The sequence below is a fragment of the Lepus europaeus genome, chromosome 5 (genome assembly GCF_033115175.1).
Source record: "Lepus europaeus isolate LE1 chromosome 5, mLepTim1.pri, whole genome shotgun sequence".
Taxonomy (NCBI): domain Eukaryota; kingdom Metazoa; phylum Chordata; class Mammalia; order Lagomorpha; family Leporidae; genus Lepus; species Lepus europaeus.
Genome location: NC_084831.1, coordinates 10204549 through 10231519, shown reverse-complemented (window position 1 = coordinate 10231519; position 26971 = coordinate 10204549). Strand labels below are relative to the sequence as shown.

The following is a 26971-nucleotide window of genomic DNA, read 5'->3' as shown; positions in this document are numbered from 1 at the left end:
TGCAAGGCCTGCGAACACTGGCCTGACCCCAGACTCGTGTTCCTGGAGGTCTCAGGCCACTGTTTTAGCCACGGTTAGGGACTCAGTATTCGTCCCCTGGAAATCGTCATGTTGAAGCCCTGACCCCAGTGTGACGGCACTGGGAGGTGGGGCCTGCGGGGGCAGGGCGACTCAGGCATGAGGATGGGATCGGTGCCCGTAGGAGAAGAGACGGCAGAGGGTTGGAGCTCCGCCTCTGTCTCTCCCTCCGCTCTCTGAGGGCTCAGCCGGGAAGGGACCCCTCATCCACATCCTTGGACTTCAGCCTCCGCAGCTGTGAGGAGCGCATTTGGGCCGCGAGGGCCCAGCCCTGGTATTTTATGGTGGCCTGAGCACAGCAAGACGCCGGAGCGAGGGGTGCTGGGGCAGCGGCCGGGGTGCCTCGTGTTTTTCAGACAGCTGGCAGCCTTTGCAGACCCCGCTGGGCCTGGGGTTGGGGAGCAGAGGGGCCCTCGCCTTGGGGCAGCTGGATGATGAGGGCTTTTAGGAGGTCTGGCGGGGTGGGCGTGCTGGTTAGGAAGTGGGAGGGGAGTGAGCTGCAGGAGGGACCCCCAGGAGAGACGCCCAGCAGGGTGCCCCGCCCCTCCTCCCTGTCCCCCAGCCCTGTCCCCTGCCGCCGGGACCCCATTGCTGCCCATGCTCCTGACCGGGTCTCTGGTCGGTGTCTGCTGCACCCGCCATCACGTTGAGGACTCGCTCCCGCCCACAGGCGGATGTGGCTTCCTTGCTTCCAAACCAGCCTGATCCCCACCCCTCCCTTAATCCACAGAGCTGCTTCTGCCATAACAGCCCACGCCAGGTCGATTAGCCGCACAGGGGGATGGGCGAGCGACTGTGCAGAAGCCGAGGGTCAGGTTCACAGAGCGTCTTCCTCCCCCCGCTGCACGTGGAGGCCTGGGCAGGTGGGCGTGGCGGCTCCCTCCCTTTCCCAGGTGAATGAGCCCCCCCCAGTAGATTCTGCCCACAAGGGGTCAGTAGAGACTAGAGGAGGTAGGGTGGGGGGAGGTGGCCTGGCGGGGACCCACCTGAGGGACAGACTCCGGCCCTTCCCAGGTGAGCTGCTAACAGGAGCCCCTCCCACCCAGCCTGCTCCTCCATGGAAGATGTGGGCTCACGTGCGCCCAGTGTCTGCCTGCGGCTGCTGCTCCCTGCTTTGCGCCGGCTTCCCTCACCCAGGAATGGTAAGAGCCGAGATGGAGGTGACGTGGGTGGGCGGACACTTTGGCCCAGCCTGCAGACCGGCTTGGGTTGGCTGCGTGAGGACGAGGTGCTTGGGGAGGGGGGAGGGCTCATGTCTTCCCTGTGTGTCCATCTCACTATTGGGAGGGGGCGGGCCGGAGCAGGACAGGGGCCATCTTCGTCATGCCCAGTGTCCCCTGCCCCTGGCCCGGCCCACAGCGCCCCGTCCACCTCTCTGTATGCCCTGGAGGCCTTGGGAGGACGCGGGCACTTCCTGCCAGGGCCCGGCACGGTGGGCTCACCTCCTGCCCGCCTCGGCGTCCCGGTAGTCCTCAATGGCCAGGCGAAGCTTCCGCCGGTGCAGGGAGCTGCACACACCCAGGCCCAGTTCCAGGTCCTCATCGCTCAGGCTCAGCAGCACCTGCTCCCGGGCAGGGGTGGGCGGAGACTGAGTGCTGGGAGGGGCCTCCCAGGCCCTGCCCCCACAGGGTCTGCGCCCGTGGGCTCCTCTCCCCTCTCCCTGCTCAGTTTCCAGACTGTCAGGGCATGTCCCTGAGCATCTCACAACCCATCTGTGCCCCATGAGGTCGGGCGGAATCCCCGGCCAGGCCGGAAGAGCCTGTCCCCCCCAGCCAGGTAGGGGGCTGGCCCCATGTCTCAGGTGACGCAGCGACGGCCCAGAAGGGCTGTGAGCCTTGCTAGGACATAATGATGTGGTGGGAACATCAGTGCCCAACCTCCCAGCTTGCTCCCAGGGTAGGGGTGAGGAGGGGCAGGCCGAGGTGCGTGGGGGGCGTCCCACCGCGGCAGGAGCCACCTACCTTCCCACTCTTCACGTTCTCCGCACAGGCCTTGACGTACATGGGCATGGCCATGACCACCTCCAGCCAGGCCTGCACGGTGCCAGCCTTCCAGTGGGACATGGGCGTGGTCCTGACCAGCTCCACATGCTGCAGCCGGTCCGTCTGCTCCTCGCCCTCCGACAGGCTGAGGCTCTGCCGCGTGGGGCTGCACTGGCTGTCCGAGTCTGCAACACACAAGCACACACGTGTGCTGGGGGGGGGGGATGAGGCAGCTGGGGCAGGGGGGCGGGGGCAGGGGAGGCTGTGGCCGCAGGAGGAGCCCAGGGATGGCTTCCTGCCCCACCCCCATCACGCATCTCTGCTCTTCAAAGTCAAAATGGCTTGTTGTTTTCTTTTGCCGCCTCTCTCCCCATTGCAAAAGCAATCTCTACCGCTTCTAAGGAAAAGAACTAACTTCTTCCAGGGAGGAATTGAAACATTGAATAATGTTGGCCCCAGACAGCAGCAAACACTCACGGCCACAAATGTACAGCCCCATGCGCTCACATACTGCACGCGCCCTGAAGCCGCTCTCTCCCTTAGGTGCCGGGGTGGCTGCCTCTCAGGAACTCAGTACCTGCAGGCCGCCTGGGGTTCCCCTGACAGGTGCCCTGTAATTTGCTCCACTTGCCTGCTACTGACACACCTGCGGGTCCTTTCCCACTCTTCCCCATGGTGAGCAGTGGGGCAGGAATCCTCTTTGGGCTACCCGGGGATTTCTTAGCATGCACAGAGCCCCAGTTCCATTTCCTGTCACCTGGAACGTGACTTGGGCAGCGGCCCTCGCAAACAGGACACGGCCACCCCTCCCCCCATTTCCCACCCATTCCCCTTCCAGGATGAGCATCAACACCTGTGAACCTGCAGCGTTCAGTCTGAGCAGTCTCTTGAAAACAGAGTTAAATCAAACCGAACAGGCAAATTCCACTCCGCGAGAAACGCCACGTGTTGCATGTGAGCCTGATCAGAATGACCCCGTGGCCACCGTGAGGTGTAAGTCATCCCAACGATGTCACAGATGCTTACGCACCGACACCAGGAGGGCGCCTGGCTAGAACCACAGACAAGGGTGCCCAGTCACTGGTTCTGGAGAACAGTTTTTCTCCTTGCTACACCTTCACCCAGCCTCAAAATCCCGGAATAGATATGTATCGTTTCATAAAGAAGAAATTGGAAAACAACGCTGGGAAGGTTGTCAATGGCGAGTGTTTGGTGTTCACCAGGGTGAGCGACGTGCCATTGCTAAGAATCAGGCCCCAGAGAGTCACTTTTTTTTTTTTTCGGTGTGGGAAAGCAGGCACTGTCCATAGCCGAGTGACAAGGGACAGAACAGGAGGTCCGGTGCCGCTCCCACTAAAACTATACGCACATAAAACATGTACAACTCTGTGTCCGTGAATACAAATAGCACAGATTCCCTATTCGAGGGGCCCGTGGGAAAAGTCTCTGGAAAGGGCCAGGGGGTCAGGGTGCACGCGTGTGAACACGTGTGGGTGAGTGTGCAAGAGAATCTGAGCGTGCACGCTTTTGACTCCTGACTTGTCTACATGGACTCTGCAGGTGAAGTAGTCCTCATCTGAGATGCGTGAGACCAGAAGTGTTTCACTTTGTTTTTTAAATTTTGGAATATTTGCATATACATAATGAGCTACCTTGCAGATGGCCCCAAGCTTAGATAGTAAATTCATTTGTATTCCATAACACATAACCGGAAATCTTATGCAATATTTCTAACAGTTTTGTTAATGAAACAAAGTTTCACAATGTGGACTTTCCTAGCATGGCTGGGTTCAAAAAGTTTCGGGCTTTGGAGGGACTGTGGATTCTAGATCTTTAGATGAGGGTTTAGGTTTGAGACTGAAAAAGCGAAGGCCAGAAATCTTACTGTGTCCAGTGACAAAGCTCCTGCCCTTCCCAGCCTAAACTCTCGGAGGGGCCTCTGAAGGTGGCTGCACGGCTCGGGGGAACCACACACTCCCATCTCAGTCCGTCTCCCCGTGCCTCCCCCCGCCTCAGTCTGTCTCTCCATGCCCCCCCCCCCAACCTGTGCCTCAGTCTCCCACTCTGTAGAGTGGAGACTTAGTGGCAGTGAGTGTGCTGAGGCTGTCTGTGCCTGGACAGGCCACTGCCCGTGTTACTGCATGTCCCTTCTTGGCTGGGTCACAGGTCTCATTGTCCTGGGGGCGTGGCCGGCTGGAGCACAGGGCTGCCCTGTGCCTGGGAGAACCAGAGGGCAGCAGTAGCTGCCTCTGTAACCCAGGTTTCTCCTGGGGAGAGGGCTGCCCGGCCAGGGACAGGGGCCCAGTGCCCCCATGTGGAGTCAGGCTCCCAGGGAACAGTGGCTCAGCCTGCTGGGGAGTCTTGCTGATGAAGTCCAGGTCCCCAGGCTTGGAGAGACCTGAGCAGCCCCTGGGCAGCTTCAGCTTGGCTGGCTTCCCCCCCGTCTTCTTCCTGTCGCTGAGCCCGACCTCTGTGACATGCTTCTGAGATGAGAGGTGACGCATGGTCAAATCAGAGCACCCAACCCCAGACATGAGGTCCTTGCCATGCATTTAGACTGGGCTTTGGAGTTGTACAGACCTAGGTCGTGGATTCTGCAGACTCTGTTTTTCCATCTACAGAATGGGTATAATGCTACTCTCTACCTCTTAGGTTGATTCAAATATTGCTCAGTCTGAATGGGGAGCCACCGCAGGCCCTCAGTCAAGGGGAGCTTTTAGAGGGCACACAGGGCCCCTCCCCTGGGGCTTGGGCATTGTTAGGCCACTGAGAGAGAGAGAGAGAGAGAGAGAGAGAGAGAGAGAGCGCGGAGAACCTACAGGGTAGAGAGACTCCAGGAACCACCTTGCACATGCCCAGAGGACTGTGGGGACTTAGGAGTCAGAGGCACCACATTGCCCCACCTGCTTCCACACATGCACACACATGTGCACATACATACACACATGCACACACATGTAGCACATGCAGACACCATGCTTTATCAGTGCTGAACCACGGAGTCTGGCATCGGGGTGTCACTAGTCATGATAAGGCCTGAAGGGGCTGGTGCTATGGTGCAGCAGGTTAAAGCCCCTGGCCTACAGTGCCGCCATACCGTATGGGTGCCGTTCAATTCCCAGCTGCTCTACTTCCAATCCAGCTCCCTGGCAATGCACCTGGGAAGGCAGCGGAAGATGGCCCAAGTCCTTAGGCTTTGCACCTGCACCCATGTGGGAGACCTTGAAGAAGCTTCTGGCTCCTGGCTTCCGATTGGCTCAGCTCCGGCTGTTGTGGTCATTTGGGGAGTGAACCAGTAGATGGAAGACCTCTCTCTCTGTGTGTTTCGACCTCTCTCTCTGTCTCTTTCAGATAAATAAAGTCTTTAAAAAAAAAAAAAGCCTTAGGAGTCCCTCAAATGGGGACCGCAGAGGTGCTAGGTCGGCCTCAGTCCAAACCTTCCCTCACTGTGCTCGTGGTTTTTTTTTCCTTCCTTCCTTCCTTCCTCCCTTCCTCCCTTCCTCCCTCCCTCCCTCCCTCCCTTCCTTCCTTTTTTTTTTTTTTAGATTTATTTGAAAGAGTTAGAGAGAGAAGGAGAGGCAGAGAAGAGGTCATCCATCCGCTAGTTCACTCCCCAGTTGACTGCAATGGCCAGAACTGCGCCGATCCGAAGCCAGGAACCAGGAGCCAGGAGCTTCCTCCAGGTCTCCCATGGGGGTACAAGGGCCCAAGCACTTGGGCCGTCTTCCACTGCTTTCCCAGGCCACAGCAGAGAGCTGGATCGGAAGTGGAGCAGCCAGGATGCCCATGTGGGATGCCAGCACTGCCAGCGGCATCTTTAGCAGCTACACCACAGCACTGGCCCCTGCGCCTGTGGTCTCTAGACCCAGTGTTCACTGAGCCACAGCCACGCTCCTGTGTTTAGGGGAGGAGCTGCTCCCGGGGCCCAGTGGCAGAGCTGAGTGTGGCAGAGACTTCTGGTCTAGGGAGCTGGAAACGGCTACCATCAGACCTGTTAGGAAAACCCTTTAGAGAAAGCCCTAGAGACTGACGTGGCGCAATGAGCCACAACGCACTTGTGAGGCCGGCATCTCTTACCAGAGCGTCAGTTCAAGTCCCAGCTGCTCCACTTCTGATGCAGCTCCCTGCTAATGTGCCTGAGAAAGCAGTGGAAGATGGCCCAAATCCTTGGGCCCCTGCACCTGTGTAGGACACCTGGAAGAAGCTCCTGGCTCCTGGCTTTGGCTTGGCACAGCCCTGGCCATTGCAGCCATTTGGGGAGTGAACCAGCAGATGGAAGATTCTCTCTCTCTCTCTTTCAGTAACTGTGTCTTTCAAGTACATAAATAATCTTTAAAAGAGACAGAAAGCCCACATGTGGAGGGTCCGAGGTTGGCCGTGGATTACAAGGGACCTGGGCTTGGCTCCCAGGCCTGCTGGTTCCCAGCCAAGTGACCTTGGGAACGTGTTTTCAGTTCCTCACCTGTGCCATGGGGACAGCGACAACACCCAATCTTATGCCACGATGAGATGGCGTGTGGGAGGCGCTTGGGCCCGTGGCTGGTGGGCTGGGAACACTCAGAGATGGGTGGGCGCCCGTGTCCTCCTCGGGCTTGCATCACAGACAACCCAGAGCTGCTCTGTCCATCGTGATGGCTGCAGGCCATGGTGCCACCTGGGCATTGCAGTGTGGCTACCTTGATTTGCAAAACGCCTTGGGCACAAAGCACTGATTTTTAACGGTAGGAATACCAAAAAATGTATCCTGTCTCAACAGTAACTTTTGTATCTGGTAGGATCCAAGATTGATCACATAGTAAAATAATATTATGGGCATGTTGGGTTAAATGAAATGTATTTGCTTTTGCTTTCTTTAATGTGGTTACTACAAGTTCCAAAAGTTGTGTTACACGTGGAGCGTGTACATTTCTAATGGATGGAGCTGTTTTAGATGGAGGGAGACTTTGAAGAGTTTTTAATAAATGTTCCTTTTCTCATTCCATTTTTCCCCCTCTGGAGTGGAAGTTGAGTTCTCCACTTCCTTGTTTTTGGTGCACTCGCTCACACGGCATGTCCGCTGGGCCAGCAGCATCAGACACAGCTGGGGATTGGTTAGACGTGAGCATCCTGGGAGCCTTGGAGCAGAGGTGGGGGTGCAGGCCCAGCGCCCTCAGGGATTCAGCTGCAGGCTGTGGTTCTTGGAACCCTTGGAAACTTACTACACGTGTTTAATGAACCACCTAGGGTTGACTGATATGTGAATGTCCTGTCCTAAACAGTAAGAATTACATAAAACATATTAACTCTGATGGCGCTCATTGGTCTCCTGCTACCGTGTCCAGTATCTGAGGCCTGTGTTTTTTTTTTTAAACCACCCAATGGGGCTGGCACTGTGGCACAGGGGGTTTAGTCACTCCCATCTGGGGAGTGAACCATGGATGGAAGACCTCTCTCTTTATCTCTTTCTCTCTCCAACTCTGCCTTTCAGATAAACAATTATTCTCTATCAACATATTCTTTTTAAAAAAAATTTATTTATTTTTTTGAAAGGCAGAGTTGCAGAGGCAGAGAGAAAGAGAGAGAGAGAGAGAGAGAGAGAGAGAGAGAGAGAGAGAGAGAGGTCTTCCATCCACTGGTTCACTCCCCAAATGGCCTAAAGCTGGAGCTGCGCCGATCCGAAGCCAGGAGCCAGGAGCTTCTTCTGGGTCTCCCACATGGGTGCAGAGGCCCAAGCACCTGGGTCATCCTCCACTGCTTTTCCAGGCCACAGCAGAGAGCTGGATCAGAAGTGGAGCAGCCAGGACCAGAACCGGTGCCCATATGGGATCCTGGCACTGCAGGCGGCGGCAGCTTTACCTGCTATGCCACAGTGCCGACCCCCGTACTGATATATTCTTAAAATAATTTGCCTATATATTTACCAATTTCTTTGTTCATGATTTTTTTTCTTGTATCCCAGACTTTCCTTCTGAAAAATATGATTTACAAATCCCTTTGATTGAGAGCGCTTTGGTAATAAGTTCTTCAAACTCCTGTTGATTGGAAGAAGTCCGTCTATCACCTCCCTTCTTCAGGGGGCTTTGCTGGGCAGTTGATGCCTAGTGGTCTCCTTTGTGCACTTTGAAGTCAGGGCTCGGTTATTTTCTGTCTCTCCGCCCCCTTGTTTTTCTGCCGAAGAGCAGTCAGCTGCCAGTCTAATCGCTCTTTTGTTAGCGACATTTAAGCTTTCCTTTTGCTTTATTGTCTGCAGTTTCAAAACAATGTGGCCAGATGTGGATTTCCCTCCGACTGATATAAATCGAGCTTCCTGGGTCTAGAGGTTCGTTTTCTGAATATTCTCAGCTTCTCTTAATATACAACCTCTCCTCCCTTCTCGCTGTTTGCTCCGCCTGGGAGCCCAGTTAGACGTGCGATGGATTTCCTAGTTCTCCTATTTTACGGTCTGGAGTTTTCCAATGGAGCCGTCTGTGATGATGGAAATGTGCTACAGCTGTGAGCCACACGTGGCCGTGGGCGTTCACATCCGGCCGGTGCACCTGAGGGCCTGAGTTCCAGTTCTAACTCAAGTGCCCACGACAACACTTGCCTATCAGCTGGGTCGGCTCTAACTTCTGCTCTGTGTTTCTCATCTCCTTATCTCTCCTGGTAACTTCCCTAGACCCATTTTCCATTTCTAAGATCGCCTCTTCTTTTATTTAGTCTGCTGTTGAATCCAGGCACTCATGTATTTGTTCAAAATGTCATCCACTGTGTTTATTTCTAAAGAGTTCTATTTGGTTCCTTTTCAAGTTTGCTTGGTCTTTGCATACAGTTTCTTGTTGACTTTTGCCTATGATTTCTCTTAATTTCTTTTTTTTAAAAGATTTATTTCTTTATTTGAAAGAGTTTACAGAGAGGGAGAGAGAAAGATCTTCCATGTGTGGTTCACTCCCCAGATGACTGCAAGCCAGGAGCTTCTTCCAGGTCTCCCATGAGGGTAGCAGGGGCCCAGACACTTGGGTCATCCTCCCTTGCTTTCCCCAGGCTGTCAGCAGGGAGCTGGATGGGAAGTGGAGCAGCCCGGACTCGAACCAGCACCCATATGGGATGCTAGCATCACAGGCAGTGGCTTTACCTGCACCGCCCCAACACTGGCCCCATCCTAAATTCCTTTTAGCGTTTGGTGAATTTTAAAAACTGCCAGTCATTGTTGATTCTGATAAATATTACATCAGCAAAGCCCCTGGAGCTCCCGATTTGCCGCCTGGTTTTGCTGACTCTCACTCACGCTGAACTCATCTTTGATCTCAACTTGTGGGAATCCTCAGGCCTACACGCTCTCCCCCCAGGAGAATACGCTTATTTCCTGCGGGTTCAGAGGAGAGGAGGAGGCGGGACCAGGGACCAGGGACCAGGGACCAGGGACCAGGGACTGCTTCCTTCCTGTCCGAGTGACTTTGGCTGAGTGAAGACCCTCCGTCTCTCCCTTGGCTCCATGCCCTGACATCAGCATTGTTGCCTGGGACTGCGCCACGTTTTGCAGTTGGGCGTCACTCATTGCCCGTGCTCTGGTGGTGTAACCAGGCACAGGATGATGTAACAGTTACAGGAGCCGGTCCGCAGCGTGATCAGTGCAAGGCAGCAAAGTCGCGCAGCGAGCAGCTTTACTCTCGTGAATTCTCGCCACCTGATGTTTTCCAGGTGGCTCTCACTAAGCAGCAGGCTATGTTAGGCTTCAAGGCTACACTGTTTCCACCCAGACCCCAGGAATGCTTGAACCCCTCTCTCCACTGCACTTCTGGGCAGCCAGAGCAGAGCACCCCAGCCGAGGCAGCGTCCATCTGGCCACCTGCAGGCCAGCTCTAGGACTGAGTGGCAACCTTGTGGCAAACTGAGCACCTGGATGGCGGGTTTTAGACCTCATCACAGCCACCCCAGAAAGACTTGCCGCTCCTTCTGCATCTGCTGTGAGACCAGCCGCCTTCAGACCATCCTCACTGTGGGTGAAGACCCCGAGGTCTGCTCGCGTCCTCATCTGTCTGCGGACTCAACTTTCCTCTACTCTCAAACTATGTCCTTATTTTTTGGTTCAGCACCAGGGACAGGGGCCCGAGCTTCCTGGAACAGCGACAGCTCACAGCTCTCTGTCTTATCTGTGTGAAGATACTCCAAAATGCTATGGAAAATGGAATGAAAACACGCGTTTAGTTTGGTGCAACATTTTTTCCAGATCCATGCCTACGAGGGGGAATCTTCAAAAAGCCTGCGGAACATTCACATGATGGCAAAGCTAGGCGTGGAGTTCAACATTTCTTTTGCACTAAAATAAACTTGGCTTTGCATTCCATTTTTCTGTGAACTTTTTCAAGTCTTCTTGTGGACGTCTTGGGGACTGCCCTTGAGTTTTGTGAGGCTGGCAATGTATTGAAATGTCTGCCTGAGTTTTGATGTGGTGGCTTTGCAGAGGGGGCCCTTCTCAGTCTGCCTTTCTCTGCCACAGCTCCGGGTGGATGTCCCCTGGCCGTAGTGCCGTCCCCTTGCCACTCTGCATGTTGGGCTGCCACAGCTGGGTAAGGCTCTGTCCCCCTGCACTGCCACGATCTCTGAGGTCAGCAGCCACATCTCCCTGGGTCTTCCTTACCCGGGCCAGGCACCCCGTGATGCTCAGTGTTGTTAGTGATGGCAAAAGCCCGGCTTATGGGAACTGGACCAACCACACCATTATCTTCCCAGCCCAGCCCTTTCTGGTTCTATTTGGTTTTGTACCCAAGACAGATGCAATCACGAAGCACCTGGCTATTCTCATGAGAAGGTTCAGGTTATCTTGCTCTTGCCCAGGGCTAAAAGGGCAAAGGGCACACTTCCCACGGGAACCCAAGGCTCAGAGAGGTCACCTGACATTTGCAGCGAGTTCGTGTGGGGGCTGGGCCGCCGTCTACGTCTCCCACCTCCCAGGGTAGGAAGAGCCTCTCCCTGTTCTGAGATACCTCGGCTTTGTTACTAGAGGTTATTGGCAGGCACGGGTAGAACCGGCAAGAGATGGGCAGGTGAGGGGATGTGGAGACCTGCTCTCTGGGGCTGGGAGGTGGCTGAGGAGCTAGGAGCCCTGACATGGGTCAGAGTGAGACACACACACAGAGACAATGAGGCCACATCACCAAGACACGACTTCATGGGATCCAGGGACATCTGATGGCGACGGACAGGTCGAGGTGGACATGGGGTTGGGGGGACTGGTGCACACGTAACCCAGGGCTCTGTACTTCTGCCTGCCTGTCTTTGTGGACTGATGAAGTTCTAGAATCAAGATGGAACCACTAGATCAACCCTAACAAAAACAGGGGCTGGTGTTGGGGTTAAACAGTGAGTTCAACCGCAGTTTGCAATGCCAACATCCCCATCAGAGCCCTTGATTCTGATCCAGCTCCCTGCTCATGCGCCCCGGGAGGCAGCAGATGACGGCTCAAGTTTGAGTTCCTGCCACCCACGCAGGAGACCCGGATGGAGCTCCAGGCCCCAACCCTAGCTGTTGTGAATATTTGGGAAATGAACCAGCAGGAGGTTTCTCTCTCTCTCTCTCTCAAATAAATATATGAATAAAACTTTGTTTAGAAACACAGAGGCTCTGCGGAGAGGAACTTGACTGGGAGACCCTCCTGCTCCCCGCCCTGCGTGGGGAGGGGGCAGCCCTCACTCCTGGTGGGAACTTTTTTTTTTTTAAAGAAAATTTTGTTTATTTATTTGAAAGTCAGAGTTACTGAGAGAGAGAAGGTCACTCTGCTCCTTCAATCCCCAGATGTCCACAACGGCCAGGGCTGGGCCAGGCTGAAGCCAGGAGCCAGGAGCTTCACCTGGGTCTCCCACAGGGGTGGCAGGGGCCCAAACATTCGGACCATCTTCTGCTGCTTTTTCCCGGGTGCATTAGCAGGGAGCTGGGTCAGAAGTGGAGCAGCTGGGACTTGAACCAGTATCCATATGGGATGCTGGTGTAGCGGGTAAGACCACCACCTGTGATTTTACCCGCTACACCACAGCGCCAGCCCCATAGACTTGGGGTTCTGGCTCTCACGGGTAAGAGGCCCAGGTGGCCCAACTCACAGCGGCTGCTCCCCACTTGCAGAGGGTGGGCAGGTGTCCCAGAGCCTCTGTGGGATTGCTGCCCTGGATCCGGGATCTCACTGAGACACAGACCATGCCCCACCCCCAGCACAGTTCTGCTCAAGACACAGGGGTGGACCAGGCGGCCTCCTTGGCCCCTTCTAGGCCTGGAATTCTTCTTTGTTTTTGCTTTTTTAAAAAAGTTATTTATTTATTTGAAAGTCAAAGTTACAGAGCAAGAGGGGCGGAGAGAGAGAGAGGGAGAGATCTTCCACCCACTGGTTTACTCCCTAGACTGCTGCAACGGCCATGCTGGGCCAGCCCAAAGCCAGGAGTCCAGAGCTCCATCAGGGTCTCCCACTCGGGTGCAAGGCCCAAGCACTTAGGCCATCTTCTGCTGCCTTCCCAGGTGCATTAGCAGGGAGCTGGATGGGAAGCGGAGCAGCCGGGACTCAAACCCGCGCCCGTATGGGATTCTAGCAGCGTAGGCAGTGGCTTAACCAGCTATACAACAATGTTGATGACATGGAGAGAACATTTCTAACCCTGGTACCCCATGCCTCATGAGAGACGCCCCTGGCAGAGCCCTGGGAAGGACCTAGTGCTCTAACACTTAATTAACAATGCTTTCTTGGGCCAGCGCCATGGCACAGTAGGTTAATCCCCCTGCGGCGCCAGCATTCCATATCGGCGCCAGTTCTAGTCCCAGCTGCTCCACTTCCAATCCAGCTCTCTGCTGTGGTCTGGGAAAGCAGCAGAAGATGGCCCAAGTCCTTGGGCTCCTGTACCCATGTGGGAGACCTGGGTGAAGCTCCTGGCTCCTGGCTTCAGACTGGCGCAGCTCCAGCCATTGCAGCCGTTTGGGGAGTGAACCAACGGAAGGAAGACCTTTCTCTTTGTCTCTTCCTCGCACTGTCTGTAACTCTACCTCTCAAATAAAATCTTTAAAAAAAGAGAATGCTTTCTTATTTTACCATTGACCTTTTAGCCTCTGCCCAGCTGCGGGCTGGGTGACATCCCCTGGACTTCAGAGGCTCCTTGTGATGCTCATGGAATCAGACAGGATGCCCCCGGCATCAACTTCCTTGGGGTAAACCCACGGAACCAGGAGATTTCACAGGAGCCTGGGCGGAAGCGTTCGTCATGAATGCGAGAGGCGTCCTGGCTGCCCGAGCTGGGGATGGCGCCATGACAGGGGCTGCCCTGGAGGGGGAGGGGCCAGGTGTGTCCCTGCACCTGCTGGGGCTGCCGCTGTCCCAGCAAAGCCCCAGCCTCAAACGGTGAGCGCGGTGGGGTCAGGCCAAGTTCAAAGTTCCCCTGCGAAGCTCTGCCCTTCCAGAGTCTCTACCCGCTGTTGGATGTCCAGCTCTGCTCGGCTCCACTGTCTCCCACCCTGAGAATTCAGCCACGGCCCAGAGCCCTGCCTCGCCCTCCACCCTCCATCCTCCTTGGGCCCAGAGTGATTTTTCAAAAATCTTGGGATAGGAGATCAAAATTCTGTGGCTCCCTGGCGCAGTTCAAGTTCCTGACCGTGACTGACAGGTTCTGGATGACCCAGCCCCATCCATCATGCCAGCCTCACCTTGTGCCACCTGCATGTCCCGATGCTCCTAACTGCCCACTGCACCTGCTGTTCTCTCCGCCTGCCTGGCGGTGGCCACAGCTCTCTCCTCTGCTTGGCGAACTCCTAGGCAGCCTTCAAGACCCTGTTCCTATGTTGTCCTTTTCAGGGAATCCTTCCCTGGTCACTTAAAGGGGTGGACCTGCCCCTGACCCTACACACACACACACACACACATGCTCACAAAGCTCTTTAATTTCAGGCACTTTTCCTGCATGGCCCTTCTCACAGCTACAAGTAACCAGAGCTTGTGTAATTCTTTGATGAATGTCTATGTCTCCCCTAGACTGAACACCACGTGGGCAGGAAATGGGCGTGGTTTTGTTCACAGGTGCTTCTCCTACCTAAGCAGCCTAAGTGCTCTCATTGTTTAGAAAGCACACTATGTGGGAGCATTTGCTTGCTGGGGTCCGTGGTGGGGAGACTGTCCCTGCGGATGCCATGGCCACAGTCAGCTTGGGGCCCGTGGGAGCCGGCTCCAGCCCACCGCTGCCTGGGACAGAATGAGCCCCTTAAGTGCTGGCTCTTGGGAGGAAGGCAGGCAGGGAGGGAGGGGTCTCCCTCCTTAGTTCATGTCCTGCCAACCCAGCAGAGCTGCATGGGGTGCCTTGAATGCGGGCAGCAGGGGGACCTGGGCCCTGTCACCACCCCACAGCACCCCAGCTCCAGCGCCAGGAGGACCCTGTGGAGGGCCCGGGCTAAAACCCTGAGCACTGGGGCCGGTGCTGTGGCAAAGTGACTAAAGCTGTGGCCTATGACGCCAGCATCGCATAGGGGCTCCTGTTGGAGTCCCAGCTGCTCCACTTCTGATCCAGCTCCCTGCTAATGCACCCGGGAAAGCAGCGGACCCTGAATCCATGTGGAGGTCCAGAAGAAGCTCCTGGCTCCTGGCTCTGCCCCGGCTGTTGTGGCCATCTGGGGAATGAACTAGCAGCTCTCTCTCTCTCTCTCTCTCTCTCTCTCTCTCTCTCTCACCTTCTCTGCAATTCCTTTTTTTTTTTTCTATTTTTTTTAAAGATTTTATTTATTTATTTGAGAGGTAGAGTTACAGTGAGAGGGAGAGACAGAGAGAGAGGTCTTCCATCCGCTGGTTCACTCCCCAGATGGCCACAACGGCAGGAGCTGTGCCAATCCGAAGCCAGGAGCCAGGAGCTTCTTCTGGGTCTCCCATGTGGATGCAGGGGCCCAAGCACTTGGGTCATCCTCCACTGCTCTCCCAGGCCACAGCAGAGAGCTGGATCAGAAGAGGAGTAGCCGGGACTAGAACCAGTGCCCATATGGGATGCCGGCGCTGCAGGCGAAGGATTAACCCACTGCGCCATGGCGCCGGCCCCAATTCTGACTTTTAAATAAATAAGTTAATCAATCTTAACCCGCCCCCCACAGACCCACGTGCCTCCCTCCCGGCATGCTCTGAGCAGGACAGCCCGGCACAGCCCTGCCTCGCCCCACAATCACGACTCTGTGCTGTTTCTGTTTTTGGCCCTCTGCCTTCATTTCGGGTCCTGCTGCATTGGCTGCAGCTGCCCCCAGCCTCCCAGCAACCGCTCCTCCCTCGGCCCCTCCGCCCACTGCTGAGAATTTCCCAGGGGGCCGGGGACAGGTTTCCTGCAGGTGGCAGCTCCGCCCCACCCAGCTCTCCGTCCCCAGGGGGAAGCTTGGCAGGTGCTTCCTGATGCTGGGGACTCAAGGGAAAGCTGCTGAGAGGGGGCCCGGGGAGGGCGAACACAGTTAACCCAGGACAACCATTCACGCTTGTAAAAATACGCACCACCAGCTTCCCTCCCGCTAGGCTGTCCACTGCGGGAACAGCGCCTCCCCTGGGAAGTCCCTCCTAGAGTCTGATTGGCGACGAAGCCCGTCTTTCCCAGCTGCCCGCCTCCCTGGGCACGCTCGCCCCTGACCCTCTTTTCTGACCTTTTTTCCTGGTAAACTTCTGTCCCAGGGGCTGGGTGGGTGTGGGGGAGGGTGCCCTGGAACGCAGAGCCCACAGGAAGCTGGAGTGGACCTCTGAGCACAGGGCGTGGGCAGCAAGAGCTCCTTGTCCACGGCCCGCGTGGGGCCCCTGCGAGCTGTGTGTGCTCAGCCTGGGGCCACGCTGGGAGCACCGGGCGGCGGTGTGAGGAGAGGCCCCCAGCTGTGCCCGGGGCTCCTAGCTGGAATCCCAAACACCTCTTGGGCGTCACCGATGCCTACCTGTCCCTCCCATGTCTCTAGGGGCCTGGGGACATCTCAGATGCCTTCTGCCTGAGCCTCCCTGAGCCCCAGGGCCTTGGGACAGGGCTGGGTGCATCCTTGTCCCTTTGCTCAAAGGGTCGGGGCCCCCAGACCTGAGCCTATGGCCCCAGGCACCACTGGGAGTCCCCGCCTCGCATGAGGTTCTCTTAGTTAGGGAGGGCAAACTGCCCACCCTCGGCCAAGGCGCGTTGGCTGTTCCCAGGGCGCCCCCGAGCTGGGATAGCAGGAAGCACCAGGGTCACAGCACGAGGCATCCTAGAGCCCACAAATTATCAGAGCTGCAGCACGGGGCCCAGGACCCCGGGGCGCGGCTGCCCCTTGTGTTAACGGCTGCCCGTCAGCCCCCCCTGCAGCTCCGAACACTAGGAACTGGGAGAGCCGAGCCCTATCCTAATAGCCGATCGCTTCAGCGTCTTCCATCGAGTCTGCCCGAGCAGTGGCTCCGCACCCATTCCTGTCCCGGTCCCCTCTCTCATGTCTCCTCGGGCTCTGTATGTCACCTCTGGGAGCCCCAGCGTCCTCGCCTGTGGAGACGGTCACCCAGAGCCTGTGACCTGGGGGAGGGTGACCTAGGACAATCGGTCACTGCATGCTCGGTTCTCAGGCCTAAGCTTAGCATAAAGGAACTGTTCTGTTAGTGTTTGCTGAACGACTTAATGAGCGCATGTTTGGTGCCCGGCACACGCCTAGTCCAGTAGGTACTCGATAAACATCAGCAAATCCTATACCGCTCTCTCCCAGTTCTGTCCCGTTCTCCCCGAAGCCAGTCCTTGTCCTCAGTTCTCTGACACCCCCTCCACATCCTGGGCCTCCAGGTTGTCTGGGAAATACGGGGTCACCCGTGCCTTCATCAGAAACCCTACCGACCCCCGGCAGAGCCCAGGACGCACACCTGAGTCTCGGCTGCAGGCGCCCTGACGCCGGCCCGGAGTCTCCCTGCTTGCCCTAGACCACGGGCTGGGGGAGGAGCCTGGGGGTCTCAAGATCCTGCGATGACTCAAGGCTTCCGAGGGCAGCCCTGGGTGAGACCCCATTCCCCTCCTCCACGACTGCTCCCAGATTCCCCCAAGCCTGGGGGCACTGCTCTGGGTTCCGAAGCAAGTGCTGTCCCCTTGTCCCCTGCTGCCCTGGCCCAGGAACCCTGCAAACAAGGGCAAGTCCACACCTGTTGGAGCTGAGTGAGCCCCGAGTGGGAATCCAGCCTGCGGGTGGCAGCGCCTTGGTCTGGAGACAAACTGGGGCCAGGACCTTAGACACGCAGATGGCAAATTAACTATTTTCTCCATTGCATAACTTGTCAGAGCCTTGATAAGAAAGACGTGTTGTCAGACATGCATGGAACAGACACAAGGCCGCGTGGCCAAGGCTTGCTGGCCAGAGACTGTTTTTCCCACTTTTTAAACAGGTTTTATTTTATTTATTTGAAAGGCAGAGAGAGAGAGAGAGAGGAAGAGAGAGAGAGAGAGAGAGAGAGAGAGAGAGAGGTCTTCCATCCACTGGTTCCCTCCCCAAATGACTGCAACAGCCAGAGCTGGCCAGGCCAAAGCAGGAGCCAGGAGCTTCTTCACCCACGTGGGTGCAGGGGCCCAAGGACTTGAGCTATTTTCTGCTGCTTTCCCAAGCGCATCAGCAGGGAGCTGGACCGGAAGTGGAGAAGCCGGGACCCACACTGGTGCCCCTACGGGATGCTGGCACTGTAGGCAGTGGCTTTACCCACTGTGTACAGCACTGGCACCCAGAAAAAATTTCCCCAGCTGAACCTTAGGGTCTGGGGCAACTTGAGGCCTGGGAGTGGGGAGCCCCGGGCCCCAGAATGGCTCAGATGCTGCTGCTGGGTGAGGCGAGTCCCTGCTGTGCACAATGTGGGGGAGTGGGCCAGAGGCCCCCGAGAGCCCTCTCGGCTCCAAATTTGATTCCTCCGGGTCTACACGTGGGCTGGGCCGGCAGCTGGGGCAGGTGGCTGAACTTACCTGGGCCCGGTCTCAGCTGTGTCAGGGGCCTGTGCTGCCCAGAGGCTGTGACAAGGCCACCGTCGCCATCAGCAACACCCTCCTGTCTCACGTGCCTCCCTCCCTGAGCTGAGCCTCATCCACGGCTCAGTTCACCTCAGCCTTGCAGCTCACCTGGGACGCCGTCAGCCCCACTGAGGCACAGCAGGGTAAGCAAGGGGCTGGGGCCCCCAGGCAGCAAGCGTTGGGACCGAGGAGAAAACCCAGGGAGTCTGCCCAGAATCTACCCTCTCAACCCATTACAAACTGGAGAGGGCCATGTCGGGGGGCGATGCCGGGCCACACCATCTCAGTGGTTCATCTGGGGGTGTGTGTGGCCTCCCAAGCAGGGTCTCTGGCTTTGCTTTGCAGACTCGCAGAGGCTTGGGGGCCCTACTTTTTTTGCTCTTCCAGGGTGAAGGAGGGGCCTGTATGCCTCCCACTTATGGAGGGGCTGTAGGCGGGAAGCCTGGGGCCCCTGTGAGGGAGTGATTTATCCACAGGTACCCACACCCTCCTCCCATCCTGGATGCCCTTGGAAGGGGCCTAAGGGGGTGTCACACTCCCCTGATGCAAATTAAATTGCATCTAAAAGCTAAATAAAGCAGAATTTGGGGGGCAGGCGCTGTGGTGCTGGCTGGAGTCCTAGGTGCTCCACTTCCGATCCAGCTCCCTGTTAATGTGCCTGGGAAAGCAGTGGAGGATGAGCCAAGCCCCTGGGCCCTGTACCCAGATGGGAGACCCGGAAGAAGCTCCTGGCTCCTGGCTTCAGCCTGGCCCAGCCCTGGCCTTTGTAGCCACTTGGGGAGTAAAGCAGCAGATGGAAGACCTTTCTCTCTCTCTCTCTCTCTCTCTCTCTGTAACTCTTTCAAATAAATAAAATAAACCTTAAAAAATTAGAGTCCAGGCTTGAAGGGCAGCGCCTGGGTGCGGGGGGGTGGCCAAGAATAGGGCTGCTGCCTCCGCCCCTTGCCCACGGTTCCTCCGGGGCCCCTGAAGAGCCCACGGCCCCCAGGGAAATCGCCATGGCCCGCGTGTATTTTAGAGCAAACCCGAAGCCCCAGGAGGGAGCCGGACTCAGCCGAGGTCACACAGGGAGTCTCTGAGCGAGCTGGGAGCCGGGGATCCAGAGCCAGGCTCCAAGGTCCTGACTGTGAGGTGGGGGGTGGGGGCCACGGTCTGGGTGTAGCGTCACATCCCAGGCTCCTGTTTGAGCTCGGCTTGGGTGGGCTTGCTCCGGATTTCGGGTTCAACATCTGGCGTCCGTGGGGTGCCACAGACTCCAGGTCAAGGTCACAGGGCCGCCCAGGGCTTGGCAAAGTCTCAGTTGGCCGTCGGTTGGGAGGAGTCTGAGATGGGGGACACCACACTCAGAACGTGGACTTGTCCGGGGGCAGCTCCCGTCCGCACCTCCTGCCCCGTGTGCCTGCAGGAAACACAGGGAACCCCTTCTAGTGGGGGGCGGCAGGCTTCTGAGGCCGGCTCCACCCCCCCTGCTCTCTGCTCAGCCCCGCCCCTCGCCGAGGGTCTGGCTCGGGTCCCTCCCTCACTGGGGGAGCCCATGGCGGTCCCAGCTTGCGGCAAGCATGGTTCACAGCACACGGACACGGTGCCACCGCCCTCAGTCTGCCCCGTGTCCCCTGGGTACTTGCCAACCCCCGGTCCCTGGCCCTCAGCAGGAGCGAGGCAGCCATGGATCCACCTGTGGGTTTCAAGGCTCCTCTTTTTCTCACTTGCTCGCTGTCCGTCATGGGCTCCTTCAAGTGGATGCCCACGTGGCAGCTCGGGTGTAATGGACAGGAGTGTTCCCTCCCCATCGACGGCTGCCCCCTGAGCCAGGTACGCAGTTTGCAAACCTCCTATTTCTTCCAATCTCTTCCCCTTTGGGGCCGAGGAACCAAGTCCCAGAGAGCGTCCTGCTTGGGGCTCGGCCCCTTCCACTCAGCGAGGCTTTCTCTCTGGGGGCGACCCCAGCACTGCGTAGCAAAGGCACCAAGGACACACACTTGGAAGCCGGACTGATGGAGTTGAAGCTCTTCACTGTGTGCCTCTGGGCAAGAGCCGCGCCTCTCTGTGCCTTGGTCTGCCCACCTGTACAATGGACACGATGTTGGAAGGATGACAGGAGTGACCACTGGGAAAGAGAACAGTGCCTGGCACAAAGGGGATGCTAAGGGACACGCACAGCCTGCTGCCAGCCCAGGCCGGCCCTGGCCCTGCACACACCCCTCCCCAGGCTGGGCCCTCGGTCCGACGTCCCCACGTGTCTCCTGGGAGCCCAGAGAGGACATATGCCATCAGGGCCGGTAGCGTCCAGGGGCAAAGGCCTTGGGCTGTCCCTGCCCCATGCATGGGAGCCCAGCTCCTCTTCCACAACCGCACTGGACCTGAACTTGGACCCTGGGGCCCGGCGCTCACAGAACCCGGCGGCTGGAGGGACTGCAGCTTCTCACGGCTCAGGGCCCCGACCTCAAGCCCGGGGGCGCGTTTTGATGGCGTCACCTCTGGGCTCAAGACGGCACAGGCAGTTTCCACGCAGCTTCCCTAACTAAACCCACAGGTTACAAACCCCAGGGAACACCAGCATGGAGCCAGTCCCGCCCAGTCTTCCAAACACACTCAATGCTTGCTCTGAGCCTACGAGGAGGGCAGGACTGCTACGCCCATTTTGTGGATGAGAATACTGAGGTTCATGGAACAGCCTGCTTGAAATCAGCTGCAAGGCCAGGCCAGGAGGCAGCGATGCAGGCATGATCTGGACCCCCCGGCGGGCTACAAGGGACCGCTAGAGGGGCACGCGTGACTTCCCAAAGGCAGATCTTTCCTCGGAGGATTCTGGGAGCGTGGCATACCACGTCACATGTTCCCTGCTTCAAAGGCAACTGATCACCTGCTACTTCTCAGTAATCTGCTAAGAAAGCAGGCAGGGATTTCCAAAACCCGGCACCCAGAAATGCAAAGGAGCCACAGGCCGTGTTGTGAGGGCTCTGGCTCAGAGCGTGGCTGTCAGTGTGGTTCTGCTCTGCTGCCCCCCCCCCCAGTTCCACTTGGGGGTTTTCTGGGCCTAGGTGGGGGGAAGGCTGATGGGAAATAAGTCACAAAAGTAAGGCAGATGGAGGACATGCCAGGGGCCACTGGTGGACCCGGCTGCAGTACCAAAGACTTCCTCTAGGGGGCGAGCGCACCTGCCCGCTCCCAGCCCAGCACCAACTCTGCAGCCAGACTCCCAAGGAGGACGCCCACTCCACTGTGACCCTGGATACACTCAGTCTCTGTTTTCTCATCGGCAACACAGGCTGCTGGGAGAGTTAACCAAGTTAATACATGGAGAGTGTGTAGCATGGAGCCCAGTCTAGCGTAAATGCTTACTAAATGTTAAGTATTATTATTGTTGTTACTGTTATTAGTTACCCGTCGCAGCCTGCCAGCACGGGTGAAAGCACACGCAAAAGGACCACAGAACAGTCGGGCAGGTTGTGCACTGCACAACACAGGGCACCATTCTCGAGGTAGTCTGAATGCAGTGCACAACCTGTGCGGTGGGGGCCTGGCCCTGGACACACCTGGGTAGCCCTAATTTCCAACTAACAGGTACCACTTGGAGATGGACCATTTGGAGCAAGGTCTCCTGTATTCTTTTAACCAAGGAGGTCCTGTGGTTTGGGGTGGACCTCCAAAGATTTGAACACGGTGTGCATCGGCCCTGGAGCCTGGCAGTGGTAGGTAGGAAAGCTAGGAGCCTGGCCAAGCCGCTTCTCTCTGGGCCAAAGTCTCTCCTCACCCCCACCGCCGGCCACCATGTGTCCAGTGTGAGGAGCTGGGTTAGTTTCTAGACATCTGCCGACTCCCGTTGATTGGCAGTGGCTTTGTAAAGTGAGAAATCAGGAGCCACTTTGGGATGGGTGGGAAGGGCTCTTGGATTGATCTTGATGTCTACACAGGGCCAGGGAGAGAGGGCAGTGGCATGTGTGTTGACACAGCTGCCCTCCAGGGATCAGCCCAGGGGGTCTCAGTCCCTGCTGCCCCTTAGAATCACTGGAGGCATCAAAACCCCAGGTCTCATCGTGGGGCCCCACAGTGCAGTCTCCCCAGGGAAGGCCTGGACGGTGCACCCGGGGGACTCTCTGGGGGCCCGGAAAAGCCTGGCCCCCCACAGCTTCCACCAAGGAAGCCCCGTGGCTCCCTTGCTGTTTCTCTTACGCCACTCAGCCTGCAGGGAGAGGGGAGGGGGAAGCTACACGTCCCAAAGTGACAGGCTCCACCTGTGGGTGTCGGGAGGGGGCCCTGGGGGGAGGAGGAAGCAGACGAAAGCTGACGGGGCCGCTGAGCTCCGAAGGCAGGTGCCAGGCGCGGAGGGGTGCGTGAGGCCCCCAGGGCAGCCCTGCATGCTGGCAGCTCCTCCAAATCAGAGACGTCAGGGGGGGCTCCCCGGGCCCAGAAGCCGGCCAGCTTTCCTCTGCCCCTCGCGCCACCGCCCCGGGCCCCAGCCCTGGCGCTGCAGGGAGCAGGCGACGCCGGGCTGCGCCTCCCAGCGGGCACAGTCTCCCGCCCGGAGCAACAGAGAAGCAATCAAATCACATAGAATTCGATCATATTTTAAAATAAGCTTTATTTAGATTTTTTTTTAATATTTTATATTTGCATCCATGCCTTCAAGAGGGACCTTTCTCCAGGGGAAAGGCTCGCTTCATCTAATGTTACCCATAACTCATTCGCTATTTGATGCAGTTCTCTTAAATAAATCCTCCTTAGTGACTCTGAGAACTATCTCCTAATTTACAAAAACCGAAATGAAAAGGAACTACGGCGTCATTACCGGGAGTGGCTGCGATCTGATTTGTGCGCCGGTAAAAGGCGGGGGATGAAAATCAACCGAAAAATAAAATTCATGGGGGAGAAAAGCATTTTCTAGAACGGCTCTCGGTAGGGAAGGTGCCCGCTCGGCTGGGGTCACACAGAGGCCACCCTGGGGCCCCCGCCTGCTCCATGTGTTCCAGACTTGGCAGCAAAGGTCCCACCCGTTTCCCCAGGGAGGCTCCGTGAGCACTGCAGGGGCGCCTGGAGTGGGGCTGGGCGGTCAGTGGTTAGGGGCAACAGCACGGGGTCCGCAGGGCAGGGGCAGGGCAGGGGCGCGTTAGGCTTTGGAAGGCCCTGGCTGAGAAGTTGGCGTGTCCCCCCTCTCCTGGCGCCAGGATGCACACGGCTCCCTGGCCGACACAGTTCCCCCAGCGGGCAGGTGTTCCCACCAGCGTTCCCTGCCCGCCTGGGGACAGCGGACTCCAGGTGTGACCAGTGGGTGGGCAGGGCCCCGAGAGAGTCTAAGTGTGGCCCAAGGGACAAGCCAGAGTGGGAGCTGCGTCCCCAACAGCCATCCCCCAGGGACACCTGCCAGGCCTGGGTGCAGAATAAACCGGGGGGTGGGGGCGGGGGTGGGGGTGGTGCTGCTCCAGGCCCCCTGGGGAAGCAGCTCAGGCCGGGGGTCCCGGGGTCGCACCTGGAGGGGAGGTGGGCTGTCCTGCCCCAGCTTTTCACCGTCTCAAGAGGCAGAGCCGGGTGGGGCGTGCCGTGTATGCCAGGCACATAAACGCATACAGAGAGAGGCCGTGAGAAGGGGCAGGTCCCTTTCGTGCAGGGGCGGGAGAGCAGGGGAGACCGGGAGAGAGAGAGAGAGACAGAGAGAGCAAGCTGAGAAAGCCAACGGCCCCAGGCGGCCGCCTAAGCCGCACCCGGCAAGGCAGACAGACAGACATGTCGGCAGAAACCCCGCCTCCCGCCCCACCCCGTGGAAAAATATACATTCCGTCATGTACGTAATAATTTAGATAGAATAAGTTTTCTGCATTTGTGCAAATAAATTAAACAGAACAGGTTTTTTTTTTTTTCTTTTTCCATAAAGAGACAAACGGCCACGCAATGTAAAAACTGGCAGGCGTCAGTGGCGGCCCGGCTGACCTCTCCCGGGGCAGCCCAGGGCGGGGGACCTGGGCCCGGGGCAGAGACCCCGGGGCGGCCCGCAGGTGCACGGACCCGGGGCAGAGACCCGCAGGTGCGCGGGAGCCGCCCGCACTCGGCCAGCCGCGCTCCGGGACGCGACCCTCGCGGTATTTACAAATAGACAGCAGTCTTTCAAGTTCCCACATTTCATCACACGGAGGGGGGGGGGGGGGGGACGTGGAGACAGCGAACGGAACAAAAACGGGAGGGGACCAAAGGACCCGGACATCGAGAACACAAACGGGGGAACCGGGTTAACAACACAGCGGTGTGGCTCCGGAGACAGGGACGGCGTCACACACGGCGCGCGCTATGTACATCCGTGACAGAGGGCGCACCCACGCACGGCCACACGCGCACGCCCACGCTCGCACGCACGCACGCACGCACGGCCCCGCGCACCGGCCCAGGGCGCCGGCTATCACCAGTCCGCGTCCTCCTCTATGTAATAATCGGGGGCGGTACCATCAAAGAGGCCGGGGTCGAGGGACTTCCGCTGCTTCCCTCTGGCGAAGACGCGCGAGATGGAGCCGAATCCCATCTTCTCTTTCTTCTTCTTCCGCTTTTGGTCTTCAAGATCCTCTAGTGACTGCGCGAGCGGTAGCCGGGGCCCGGGCGGGGGGAGAAGCAGGCAGTTAGCTGGGCACAGGGCAGTGCGCAGGCCAGGGGCCCCCACCCCCAAAGCAGGACCCGCCCCGCCGGAGGTCAGCTCTGGGCGCGGGGCTGGCCATGCCTGCTGCACCCTAGGGTCGCCTGGAAACCCGGGGCTGAGAAGCAGCAGGTGCAGGCCCCGGGCAGGGGGCGGGGCCGGCCACGCCCAGCTGTCGCTCCTGTGATGTGGGCGTGGCTATGATGAGAGCTGCCCTGTCTTCCTGCTGGGTGAATGGGGGGGGGGTGGTGGTGGTCGGGATTCAGAGTCTGCAGGAGAGCTGTGCAGACCCGGGGCTGGGGGGCTTAGACCAGACTCACAGCCCCCAAACCCTTGAGCGCCCCTTTGGTTTCAAGCCCCACCCTGCGCTTGCTGGGTCAGAATCTACAGGGCCAAGGGCCTGGGAATCTGCACGTGGGCTCTCTTGCCTGGTGGGACCCGGATGTAGGCGGGCAGCACACAGACCAGCAGGGGGCAACCCCTAGAAGAGACCGATGGCCCCTGCTTTCTTCCCCACGGCCGCCTCCTCACTCTTAGGATGGAACATTGAAAATGCTAAAAACGGGTAAAACACAAAATGCCCTGGAATAATAATGATGACTTCAAAACCTTGGGTGCCAGGGAAGACACGGGCCAGGGCAGCAGGACACACGGGTGCACCAAGTAGGTCCACGTGTCCAGCAGAGATGACCCCAGGAGAGGAGCTGAGCCCAGCTCAGGCACCCAGCCACACCCCTTCCCGCCCGGGGAGCCCCAGGGATGGCCATGGGGAGGACCACACCCCTCCCCGCCCGGGAGCCGCAGGGATGGCCATGGGGAGGAGCGGGGCCCGCGTGGCCAGGGCAGGCTCACCTACCTGTACAATAGGGCTGTGCAGGCTCTTCTGAACGGGGCCGGGACTGTCGCCCTGAAGCCAAAGGAGAAAAGGACAATGAGACAGCAGAGACACAAGACACGTGAGCACAGGGGTGGCCAGCGTGGCGGAAGCCAGCCATCCCCCGGGGCACCCCTGCCTCTGCTGTGGGGAGCCCGCCCCCATCTCCCGACACAGACACTCCCAGGGGGCTTGCTGAGGGACCTGGGGCTCATCAAGGTGCTGCCTGCACCAGGGGTCCTGGACAGAGGCCTGGGGCGAGGGCTGTCCCGCCTGCTCCGGCCTCCCAGTGTGCTCTGACCAACAGACTAGCCCTCCAAGGCCTGGGCTCCTGTTAGACCTGCAGGGTGTGATCTTGGTGCGTTTCATAAAAACGTTCTTGTGCAGAAATCACAGTGACCAAGAATCCAGAGAGACAGACTCGGGAGGCTGCGCAGGCTCCAACTGCCCCTGCGACCAGCACAAGGACTCTCTTATGTCGCACAGGGCAGCCTCTCTGATTAACCCCGTGTTCAGGAACAGGAGCGGCTCCTGGGGTCAGCATCACAGAGCTCCTTAAAGCGGAGGCCGCACCAAGACGGATTCCAGTGCTCCTTCCTGGCAGGGCAGCTACAGACTCAGCCCCGGTGCTGAGCCCTGGGGCGGCTCAGGGCCGCCCCCCACAGGCTCTGTCTGCCTGGGAGAATCACACAGGCCTGGAGACGCAGGACATCGCCACTGTGTTGCCAGTCCTGTCCCAGGCGGGTGGTGAGGGGACCCTGAGCAGCCTGTGGGCACACAACAACCTTCACTACATCCCAGCATCAGTCTGCCCTGCCTGGAGGCAGGTGGCCTGGTCATGGAAGTCATTCCTAGGGAGACTCCTGGTGGTGGTTTCTGGAATTGCAGGCATAATGCCCATAGAGAAACAGCGATGCCCACAGAGAAACAGCGATGTCCATCCTCTCTGTACTGAGTCCACACCTCTGCTCTAAATGAGTGCCCAGGGTGGGAGAGGATGACGTGGTCCTAGCTTAGGCTGTGCTGCTGTTGCTGGGCCAGGCCAAATGCCGGAGAACAGAGGGTTACCTGGAATTATTTTCAGGCTCTTCCTGGCTTACCTGTGTGGATATAAAGGGGTTGAGGGAGGGAGGAAATGTAGCAAAAGGCAGTTGTCTTTACTCATCTCGAGTTTGCAAACAGAATGGATTCTGCAGGCAGCCAAGATAGTTCGCCCTCGGGCTGGGGCTGTGGCATATTGGGTAAAGCCTCCACCTACAACACCAGCTTCCCATATGGGCACTGGTTGGAGTCCTGGCTGCTCCACTTCCCATCTAGCTCCCTGCTAGTGCATCTGGGAAAGCAGCAGAAGATGGCCCAAGTCCTTGGGCTTCTGCACCCATGTGGGAGACCCAGATGAAGCTCCTGGCTCCCGCCTCGCCCAGCTCTGGCCATCACGGCCATTTGGGGAGTGAACCAGCAGATGGAAGATCTCTGTCTCTCTGGCTTTCA

General features: G+C 58.0%; 1 protein-coding gene across 2 annotated transcripts in view; it reads right to left on the bottom strand.

The window, feature by feature from the left end:
- The window catches only part of KAZN (kazrin, periplakin interacting protein), a 114864-nt gene that overhangs the window by 15160 nt on the left and 72733 nt on the right, over positions 1-26971 (bottom strand). Inside the window, exons 6-9 of one of the 2 annotated variants that reach the window (XM_062193098.1) lie at positions 25463-25513; positions 24423-24546; positions 2040-2245; positions 1521-1639 (exon numbers count right to left, since the gene is read on the bottom strand). In XM_062193098.1, the coding sequence (XP_062049082.1) occupies positions 1521-1639; positions 2040-2245; positions 24423-24546; positions 25463-25513 (500 nt within the window). Of the gene's footprint in view, positions 1-1520; positions 1640-2039; positions 2246-24044; positions 24547-25462; positions 25514-26971 lie in introns of those variants that run through there. The other variant, XM_062193099.1, reaches the window with a different exon arrangement.